Source organism: Grammomys surdaster, unplaced genomic scaffold (assembly GCF_004785775.1).
Source record: "Grammomys surdaster isolate TR1022 unplaced genomic scaffold, NIH_TR_1.0 126313, whole genome shotgun sequence".
Classification (NCBI taxonomy): domain Eukaryota; kingdom Metazoa; phylum Chordata; class Mammalia; order Rodentia; family Muridae; genus Grammomys; species Grammomys surdaster.
Window position 1 is genome coordinate 9,188,055 of NW_021621113.1, and position 11,578 is coordinate 9,199,632.

The 11,578-nt window shown below is 41.3% G+C and overlaps 1 protein-coding gene across 4 annotated transcripts in view; it reads left to right on the forward strand.

The window, feature by feature from the left end:
* Positions 1–11,578, forward strand: part of Hnrnpr (heterogeneous nuclear ribonucleoprotein R) — a 33,955-nt gene that overhangs the window by 6,531 nt on the left and 15,846 nt on the right. For all 4 annotated transcript variants that reach the window (XM_028759729.1, XM_028759730.1, XM_028759732.1 and 1 more), the window contains one exon: positions 2,382–2,495. In XM_028759729.1, the coding sequence (XP_028615562.1) occupies positions 2,382–2,495 (114 nt within the window). The remainder of the gene's footprint in view (positions 1–2,381; positions 2,496–11,578) is intronic.

The window sequence follows — 11,578 nt, forward strand, 5'->3', positions numbered from 1 at the left end:
TTTTTTTTTTTTTTTTTTTTTTGGTTTTTCGAGACAGGGTTTCTCTGAGTAGCCCTGGCTGTCCTGGAACTCACTCTGTAGACCAGGCTAGCCTCGAACTCTCGAACTCAGAAATCCGCCTGCCTCTGCCTCCCAAGTGCTGGGATTAAAGGCGTGCGCCACCACCGCCCGGCTTTATTATTATTTTATAAGCACTGTTTATATTTTTGTTTGGTACAGGGTCCCATTGTGTCGCTCAAACTGGCCTGGAACTCATTGTATAGCCCAGGTTTGGTTCCAGACTCAAGGTGATTGATTGATCCTGCCTCAGCCTCCTGAGTGCTGAAGTGAAAGGCCAGCACCTGGGACTTTTTCTCTTAGGAAAGAGTTGTTGCATTCTGACAGCTTTCTTCCTTTTGAATTTTCTCTGACCTCAGTGTATTTATAAAATGGTCTTGACCTTTTATGAAAATTAAAAGGTCCATTTGCAAAATGGACAAAGTTGTGCCTACCTCAAGTCCTGAAAATTAGATGAATTCATATGTAAAATATCTACCCTCCCCCACCCCCTCATTATCATTATCATTATTAACTTAGGCTTTTCCTAAAAGACCTAGTTAAAGGAGTATTGTCAGCCTAGCAGTGATCACCCCCAACCCCAGCCCTGAGTTCTAACCCAGGGCTTTACACATGCTAATCAAGTGCTCTGCCCTAAACTGTCCTCCCAGATTTAATTTGAATGGTAATGAATTTTAGTGTTGTTTGCACAGGTGGCTCTGGTTGAGGTATAACTAACTTTGTAAAGTGCCTTTATACTTTTTGTAAAGTGTCTTTATACTTTCTCCTCTATTCTCTTCTGTTTATAAAGTGATCTAGCCCCATTCTTATGCAAATTCCAAATTTCCTTATAACAACTCTGATTAGCTGACTAATCTCCCTCCTGCGAGCCCCCCTCCTCCCCTGGTAGAAAAGTAGAAGGTCCAAGACATCCATTCCTTGTGAAATCCTAGGGTTAACTAACTCTAATATTAATCTGGTCTTACTCTGTGTAATTAAATACATAACATGCAAAGCCCTTCTCTTTCTTAGTAGAGTGCATGTTTTGTTTGCCAACAAAAGATATTCTATAGGCCTTTCATATGAAATTTCACATGAATGTTATCTAAATTATAGTGTAAGCTCTTTGAGAGCAGGGGTTTCTGTTAACGAATGCTAATGAAATAATAAAGTTCAGTTTTTGAAATCAGAGTATATTTATTTGGTAGTTGCCAAATTTAGAGTATCCTGTGAGATATTTCAGTTGTGTTGAGCTTGTGGTTTGGCAAGAATATGAAGCAGACAAATGGAATAGTTAAGGGCAGTTGTGATCTGCATGTATATTGGGAACCAAACCCAGGAGTTCTACAAGAACAGCAGGCATGCTGTATTTTAGAACTGTTTCTCTAGCCACCCCGTCTTAAATAGTTGACTGTTATTTTAAATTATGTGTATATATGTATGTGTGTCTGAGTGTGGGTTTGTACACATGACTACAGTGTCCATGGAGGCCAGAAGAGGGTATCGGACCCTCTGGACCTGGAGTTAGTTACAGACAGTTAATAATGAGACATTTCACATGCTTGCTGTGCACTAAAACTTGTGTCCTCTGGAAGAGCAGTAAAAAACTGCTAAGTCATCTCTGTAGCCCCTCATTTTTCTTATCTTTTTTTTTGGGGGGGGGGGGTGGATGGGTGGTGGTCCAGACAGGGTTTCTCTGTGTAGCCCTGGCTGATCTGGAACTCACTCTGTAGATCAGGCTGGCCTCAAACTCAAAGATCTGCGTACCTGTTTCCAGAGTACTGTGATTAAAGTCATGCACTTCTGCTCGGGCCCGTGTCTGTTTTTGTATGTGATACTGGAGATGAATCCAGTGCCCCATGCATGTACACTGCATTTCCAGCTGCTCCTTTTTTTTTTTTTTTTTTGGTTTTTCGAGACAGGGTTTCTCTGTATAGTCCTGGCTGTCCTGGAGCTCACTCTGTAGACCAGGCTGGCCTCGAACTCAGAAATCCGCCTGCCTCTGCCTCCCAAGTGCTAGGATTAAAGGTGTGCGCCACCACCACCCAGCAAGCTGCTCCTTTTTAAATTAATTGTAAAATGCATTTCATAAGATGTTATAGCTTGAGCTGGAGAGATGGCTCAGCGGTTAAGAGCACTGACTGCTCTTCCAGAGGTCCTGAGTTCAAATCCCAGCAACCACATGGTGGCTCACAACCATCCATAATGAGATTGGATGCCCTATTGTGGTGTGTCCGAAGACAGCGACAGTGTACTCATAAATAAATAAATCTTAAAAAAAAAAAAAGATGTTATAGCTTTTGTGTGTGTTTACATTTTCAAGTTTAACAAGTAATTATCTTTAGGCCTTGCTTGAGAGGACTGGTTATACTCTGGATGTAACCACAGGACAGAGGAAGTATGGTGGTCCTCCACCAGACAATGTATACTCGGGTGTGCAACCTGGAATTGGAACAGAGGTAAGTCCTCTTATCCCTTTGTGGAAAGATCTTTCCAATTTATTAACTGTATTGTCTAGCATGTGATGTGGATAAAGTACTTGATTACTTTCAAAGTGTGCCTAGTGTTGGTAGTATTTATGTGTATTTTGTGTCATTATTAGCCAGGGTAAATAACTAACCTTGGTATAGAAATCTTTTTTTTTTCTCCCCCATGGTTTATTTATTTTACATATATAAGTACACTGTCTTGGTGTGTCTTCAGACACACCAGAAGAAGGTGTCAGATCCCATTATAGATGGTTGCGAGCCACCATGTGGTTGCTGGGAATCGAACTCAGGGCCTCTGAAAGAGCAGTCAGTATTCTTAACTGCTGAGCCATCTTTCCAACCCAGTATAGATATCTTTTTTTTTTTTTTTTTTTGGTTTTTCGAGACAGGGTTTCTCTGTGTAGCCCTGACTGTCCTGGAATTCACTCTGTAGACCGGGCTGGCCTCGAACTCAGAAATCCGCCTGCCTCTGCCTCCCAAATGCTGGGATTAAAGGCGCGCGCCACCACCGCCCAGCCCAGTTATAGATATCTTAAAGCAAAGAAATACAGATAATTCTTGGAGCTTACTGTTAAAGGAAAAGTAGTTTTTAATTTTGCAGAGTTTTTAAATTTGTTGTGCTAGGGATTGAGCTTGGGGCCTCATTCATTCTTGAGCACATGTTCCACCACTTTGTCATGCTCCTGACTAAATCTTTCATTTGAAATGATATCTTAGTATATAGCCCAGACTGCCTTGACTTGCAGGCCTCCCTTATGAGTGTTGCGGGTGTGGGCGTGTGTCACTGGACTCAGCTCGTGCTTACTGTATTTAAGACAAGAGTCTTATGTGTAACCTCTCCTAGCCTACAGTGCTCTGTGTAGATCAGGCTGGCCTTGAACAGTTGGCAATCCTGCCTACCTCGTCAATGCTGGAGTTGTGCTGGGGTGAGCCATTGTGTCTCAATCCATTTTTGTTTTGTAATGTAAGTTCTTTTTAAACTGTGTTTGTCATTGCTCTTTGCCAACACATAAAATGTACTTAGAATTAATGAGAAAAATTCTCACTGGGAGGGAGGGAATTCCACGAGGGAAAGTGTAGATGTGGAATTGAGAAGAACAGTGAGTACATTGGCTCACACTGACAGTGAGAAGTGAGTGGCTCTTAGGTTTTTGTAAAAGGTTTTTTCTTATCCTCCCCCCCCCCCCATAGTCCTGGCTGTCCTGGAACTCACTCTGTAGACCAGGTTGGCCTCAAACACAGAAATCCACCTGCCTCTGCCTCCCAAGTTCTGGGATTAAAGGCGTGCGCCACCACAGCCCGGCTTGAGACAGTTTTATATATAGCCCTAGTTGTCCTAGAACTAGCTAATTTAAAATCTTCCTGCTTGCACCACTGGAGTGCTGGTTTACTCCACAGCAGGTTTATGTAGTGCTGAGGATCCCACCCAGACTTCCTGTGTGCTAGGCAAGCGCCCTCCTCCTTGAATCCCTCCCCCACCCTGCAGCTCTAGTACACCTCACTCTCTTGCTAGTATTGTAGCTTTCTTGGATCTTTACATGGAGAAACTAGGTGACAAAAGGTCACTGGTTATGCAGGGATTTTTTCTGATTGGATGTTCCCATTGTCTATATTTAGTGCCAGGAACACAGGGTACAGTATTTGATGAAAGAGATTTAAAAAAAACAAAACAAAACAAAAAAAACTCCAGAAATTCTGGCCTTTTCATAACAAATTTAAACTAGCTTGAGTGATACAGGATTTTTTTCTTTGTTGAGCTAGGATCTCATTTGGAGTGCGATAGAGGATGTGAGTGAGTATTGGCATGTGGGAGGTGGAGGAACGGCTCCTCTTCCGTTTGCTGTGGGGACTGAAACCAGATCATGAGGCTTGTGTGACAGGTGCTTTAATCGAAGCTCCAAGGCACTGTGCTGGATCTCACATAGTCTTAAGACTTACGCGTGAACGTGTTCTATAGCCTCTCAGCGCTGAGGTTCCAGGCATGTTTGTAGGAGTCTGTTAAGCAGCATGGTGGGAGGGAGGGTGATAAGGGCAACTCCTCAGATAGGCATGGTGTCTGCTCCTTATTTGTGGAGTGTTACTATGAGACTTGAGAATTTTAAGTTGTCTGTTAGAGTCAGAAGAAAAACGTTTCCTCAGACTCCCATTTGAACAGTTTTCAGGGAGACAGTGATGGTTTAGACTGCTATAAATTACATGCTCATAAAACTAAAACTTTCCAAATGGTCAGAAGAAAGATCATATTTTGTTTGTTTGTAAATGGATAAGCAAAGATGACTGTAGTTACCATTACTTCAAAGAAAAAAAGCGTATGTATGTGTTTGATGTGCAGGTATTTGTATGGAGATTAGAGGACAACTTTGTGGAGTTGAATCTTTCTTTCCACCCTTATGTGGGTTTGAGGTTTGAACTTAGGTCACCAGACTTATGTGGAAAGTATCTTTCTTTACTTGCTGAGCCACCTCACCAGCTCCAGTATCAGTTTCAAGGTCTGTCTCTTTTGTGCACTTGATCCTTGCCTTTTGCTCTTTTGACCTTCATTTTCATGTTACAATAGTTCAAAGAGTCTACGTTTTAAATTATGTTATTTAAATTATGTTATGTATAGGTGATTTGCATGCATGTATGTACCAGTTGTATGCCTGCTGCTTGCAAAGGTCAGGAGAGGACATTGGATCCTCTGGATCTGGAGATGTATGTAGATGGTAGTGACTCACCATGTGTGTTCTGGGAATTGAACCTAGACCCTCTAGAACAATCAGTACTCTTATCCTCTGAGCCATATCTTTAGACCCATATTCTATTTCTTAATGCTTAATATCAAAAGAGATTCTAAGCATTTTTGGATTTAGAAACACTAGAACCATCTGTATATTACTAGTTTGTGACTGTTTTAAAATCATACAGTGTGGGCCTGTAAGAGGACTCAGTGTGTTAAGGTGCTTAGTTGCCATACCTGGTGACCTGAGTTGGATTCCTGCGACACATGATGGAAGGAGAGAGCCAGCTCCTGCAAGTTGTCTTCTGACATTAGCATGTGTGCCATGGTGCTTACTCCCATCCCCAGTATAAACGTAATAAAAGAATAAAATCATGTTATGTGATAATCTGGAGGGTTAGATTGGAACTCTGAGCCACCTAGGTTCTTCACAGAAGCATGCACTATCAGTGAAACATAGGGCACAAATAAGTAATATTTTGGCCTTATTTCTCTCTTGTCTTCTCTAACAGCTTCTATCCTTCACCTTTTTTTTTTAAAAGAATTATTTATTCATTTTATGTATGTGAATACACTGTAGCTGTCTTCAGACATCAGAAGAGGGCATCAGATCCAATTGCAGATGGTTCTGAAGGAGAAGTTAGTGCTCTTAACTGCTGAGCCATCTCTCCAGGCCTATCCTTCACTTTTTTTTTTTTCTTAAACTTTAAGATTTATTTTATTTATATGAGTACACTGTAGCTGTTATCAAACACACCAGAAGAGGGCAACAGATCCCACTACAGATGGTTGTGAGCCACCATGTGGTTGCTGGGAATTGAACTCGGGACCTCTGGAAGAGCAGTTGGTGCTCTTAACCACCAAGCCATCTCTCCAGCCCTTACACATGTGGAGATCATAGGACAACTTGTGGGAGTTCTTTTTCTCCTTCTACTGTGTGAATCCTGGGTATGGAATTCAGGTTGTTGGGTTCTCCAGTAAGTAAGAGCATTTACCACTGAGCTTCTCACCATCCTCTGCCCTTAATCTTTTTTTAATCAAATAAATTAATTTTGCAACAAGGGCTTTCTCCATAGCCCTGGCTGTCCTAGAAGTCATCATCTAAATCAGATTGGCCTGCCTCTGCCTCTTAAGAGCCGGGATTAAAGGTGTGCACCACCGCCGGGCAGTGGTGGCTTACGCCCTCAATCCCAGCACTTTCTTGAATGCTGTTCTTTTTAAAACTAGTTTATTTATTTCATGTGCATTGGTGTTTTGCCTGAATGTATATCTGTGTGAGAGTGTTGGATACCCTGGAACTGGAGCTACGGACACTTGTGAGTTGTCATATGAGTGCTGGGATTCGAACTCAGGTCCTCTGGAAGAGCATCTACTGCTCTTAACTGCTGACCTAGCCCCCGTCCATAGTTCTTTTTGCTCAGATTGGCCTCTGACTTTATAAAGTGGATTATTATGTGTGAGTATGTTTGGGGTATGTACATGCTGTAGCGTGCATGTAAAGTCAGAGGACAATGTGGGAGTGTGTTCTTTTCACTATGGACACCCTGGGGATTGAACTTGGGTCATCAGTCTTGGCAGCTAGCTCCTTTGACCTGCTGGACTTGGCCTCCAGTTCTCAATGTAGTGGAAGATAGCCTTGAATTCTTGATCTTTCTGACTCTGCCTTCCAAGTATAGGAAAAACAGATATGCACCGCCACACCTGACTCCGTTTGTTTGTTTGTTTGTTTAGAGACTTACTTTCATTGTTATCTGTGTGTTTAATATGTGTTCATGCCCCTGGTGGCCACAAGAGGGCGTTGGATCCTCTGGATCTGCAGTGTGTGTGCTGGGAACCAAACTGGCTTTCTGGAAGACTCGGTTGGTCTTTTTTTTTTTTTTTTTTTTTTTTTTTTTTAAAAAAAAACAAAACCAAAAACACACTTTTAATCCCAGCACTTGTGAGGCAGAGGCAGTCGGATTTCTGAGTTCGAGGCCAGCCTGGTCTACAGAGTGAGTTCCAGGACAGCCATGACTACACAGAGAAACCCCGTCTTGGAAAAAAAAAAAAAAAAACCTAAAAAAAAAAAAGGTGTGTACCACCCAGCCCAGTGTTATCCTTCATCTTTAATGTACTGTTTCTGCCATGATTTTTTCAAAATTGACATTTATGCTTTCTCTGTGTTTCGTAGTGCTGAGGATGAAACCCAGGGCCCCACACATGCTAAAGCAAGCATTTCCGTCACTGAGTCACAGCCTTCTTGTTTACATATTTTTAAAGCAGTGTGGTTCCACTGGGACTGGTGGCTTAGGCCTGTAGTCCAAGCTACTTGGGAAGTAGAGATAGGAGAATCTCAACTTCAAGGCTTGTTTGGGCAGTTAGCAAAAACATCTCAAAATAGACTGGGGCTAGGGGTGAAGGGGCAGGGGCAGGGTAGGGCTGGTGTGATTGGTGTGTAATTTACACTTAGAATCTCAGCTCTTGAAGTAGGTGGCTCCTGTGGCTTTTGAGGCCAGCCAGGCTATATTAGACTATATCTATCAATCAATAATAAATAATAAACAAATAAATGTAGGGAGGGATAAGACTCAGTGATGGAGTCCTTATTTAATCTGTTCAAGGCTTTAGGTTCTGTCCTAGCACCACAAAAACAAACAGAGAATGTGGTCCACTTTCTTTGAACTGTCAGTATTTTTCTACTAGTTGTAATATTGTTCTTTACTTGTTTGAGGCAAGGATCTCATGTATCTCAGGCTGTCTTCAAATTTGCTGTGTGGCAGACTACATCACTAATTGTGGCTTAAGAATTCTTAGCAAAAAAAAAAAGAGTTCTTAGCATTAGAGGTTTTCCCTTATAAACATACATACAAGATGACTAAATTACAATGGAATTAACTGTATGTATATTTCTTGTTCTTAAGGTAGATTCCTTGTTTGTTTGAAGATTTACTTACTTATTTAGTGTATTTGAGCATCTTGTCTCTGACACCCAGAAGAAGGCATCAGATCCCATTACAGATGGCTGTGAGCCACCGTGTGGTTGCTGGGAATTGAACTCATGACCTCTAGAAGAGCAGACAGTGCTCTTAATTTAATCACTGAGCCATCTCTCCAGCTTCATATTCTTTGTTCTTAAGGTATCTTGAGACACCTCCAAGAGGGCAACACAGTTTAAAAGAAGCTACCTGTGCTGCTTTTAAATTCAGTGTGCATGTGCACGTCATGTGCACGTCGAGGGCAAAGGTCGATATTAGATGTCTTCCTAAATTGCTTCTCATCACGTATTTAAAAAATAAGACTCATTGATTTAATTTGTATGTGAGAGCAGTGCCATGGAACTGGAGGTGCAAGGTATTGTGAGCTTCTATTGTGGGAGCTGAAAACTGAACCTGGGTTCTCTGCAAGAGCACCAAGTGCTTGTAATTACTGGACCGTCCGCCCAGCCCCTGTTTTTAAAGCTTTACTGTGTGTGTGTCTGTGTGGTGGACTGTGTGGGGAGCATACATAAATGATTTGGTTCACATTCCATAGCGTGCATGTCAGAGTCAAAAGACAACTTCATGGAGCTGGTTCTCTCTTTCCACCTTTATGTGGAGTCCAGAGAGTGTCAGGCTGGTATAATATAGTAACCATTTTTTACCTGTTAAATCATCTGGCTTTCCACGTTTTTAAAACAGGGTCTCTCAGAGGGTAAAGTGCTTGAGTCCCAAGTTCTAATCCCCAGCATCAATGTAAAAGCTGGTCTTGGTGGCATGTTTGCCATTTGCCACCTTGTCCAAGTGCTAGGATTCAAGTCATGCCCAGCACCTGTTTTTACTTTGTGTGTGTACTTTACTTGTGTGTAGCAGCATGCAGAGGCCCTGCTTACCTGGAGTTGCAGGCAGTTGGTTCTAGGAATTGACTTTGGGTCCTCTATAATCACTGAGCTATTATTCTTCAGCAGAAACACCCATCATTCTGTACATTCTCATTCTCAGGATAACTAGTGCTTAGCGGTTGTTAATGAGTGCATACCTGTGGAAGTAACTTACAGAACGTCTTCTCTAAAGAATAGACTTAATCATCTCCAAATTCACTTTTAATATTGCTCTACTGACACTGACATTAATCAAAGCCAATAAATTAATTTAAGAAAACATATTAGAGCAGGATGTGGCAGCACATTGACTATATCATCTCAGTGAATGTTTGGGAAGTCAAGTTGGGATCAAGACTTGAAGGACACTCTCAGTTATGTCATGAGTTCAGAGGCCAACCTGTGCTACATGAGTCTCTTAAATACAAGAAAGTCTTTCTCCTAAACAGGCAGTTCAGCGTTTGCAGAGATGGGTCTGAGGTTATTCCAGAGGGTCCTCAATTTTGTTCTAGGACTGAGGTTAGACTGTTCACAACTGCTTGTATGTAACTCCAGCTCTGGGGGATCTGATGCCATCTACTGGCCTTTGAAAGGCTCTTGCATTCATATGTTCTTAACCCACACAAAACAAACACAAAAAGATATAATTAAAAAAAAAAAAAAGGAACTAGGGAAGTTGCACAGTGATTGAGAGCACTTGTTGCTCTTGCAAAGGACCTGGATTCTGCTCCCAGCACCTACATTGGGTGGCTTACAGCTGTGTGTAGTTCCATTCCAGAGGAATCCAGCACAGGTTTCTGGCCTTCACATATGTAGACAAACAGGCACACACATACATAAATAAAAATAATTTTTAAAAATTCACTTTTATTTTAAGTACATTGATGTTTTGCCTGCATGTATGTCTTTGAGAGAAATGTTGGAGCCTCTGAATTGGAGTTACAGACAGTTGCAAGCTATCATGTGAGTCCTGGGAATTGAACGCTGGTTCTCTGGAAGAACAGCCAGTGCTCTTAACCACTGAGCTATCTCTCCAGCCCCAAATTTAAGGGGGAAGAAAAAAGATGGCTGTTAATTTTAAACAGTATGTAGACTCATGTCTATTCTCCAGTTAGTATTTCATGACTACATTGGGAAGCAAGTTTTGTTCGTTCTCACTAATATACACAGGATATCTATGAGGTCATACGCTGCCTAATTATTTTTTTGGGAGAGGGTGGATTTTTGCTGTCTTGCCCTGCTTGCTCTTCAACTCTTGGACTCAGATGATCCTTCTACCTCTTTGGTATGAGTAGCTGGGAACATAGGTTGAAGCTTCTATGTCCACTATATTAAACTTGTGTTAGTTCAGTGGTTCTCCATCTTCCTAACGCTGCAAACTGCGACCCTGTAATACAGTTCCTTATGTTGAGGTGAACGTGTGACATTATTATTATTTTTGTTGCTACTTTATATCTGTAATTTTGCTACTGTTATGAATTGTAACGTAGGTATCTGATATTTGACCCCTGCTTTTGTTATTTGGGATATATGCAATCAGTAGGAACTGAAATTTTTAACACTGCATAGCTGTTTTTTGGAGTCCAGTAATTTTTATTTGTTTATTTATTTTTGATACAGGGCATTACTATGTAGCCTTGGCTGGTTTGAAGCTAGATTATGTAGTCCAGTCAGGCCTTGAATTGACAGAGCCTTACTTGCCTCTGCTTCTGAGTGCTGGGCAGGATTAAAGGCATGCACTGCCATGCTTGGCCAATAATATTTTTTTTTTTACTTTCTTATTTGTAGTGCTAGGGATTAAAGCCAGGGTTTTATTCATTCAAGGGAGGCACTCTACCACTGAGGTGTATATATATACCCAGTCCCAGTGATAGCTTTCACGTTTCAGAATGCTTTTGTTCCTTTATTAGTTGTCTATGGTTTAGGTCATTGTTCAGAATTTAAAATACTGATGTAGATGAGTTTTCACTAGAAAACTTCTCTCATGTAAAAGTTGACTGTTTTAGATTTTGTGGCTTATAAATGTTTTATCAAAAGATTGTTTTAGAGCTTGGCATGTAGTGCAAATCTTTAAACGGAGCACTCAGGAGGCAGACAGAGGTAGGCAGATAACTGAATTTGAGGCCAGCCTGGTCTACAAAGAAAATTTCAGGACAACCAGAGCTACACAGAAAGTCCCTGTTTTGAACCCACCCCTGCCCCCCAAAAATATCGATGTTGGAAATTTGAAATTTGAAATTTTTGATGTGACTGCTAATTTTCTACTTTAATGTTATTATCTTATAACTTGACCCTACTTTGTAATTTTTTTGTTTATAATTAAAGAAATACCGTGACTTCCTTAAATGATAAAAAATAATTTTTTTCATACTTAAGTGTGCTAGCCAAGTATGACATGCTATTTCAGAAGGAGGCTGGCCGGGCAGTGGTGGCGCACGCCCTTAATCCCAGCACTTGGGAGGCAGAGGCAGGCGGATTTCTGAGTTTGAGCCCAGCCTG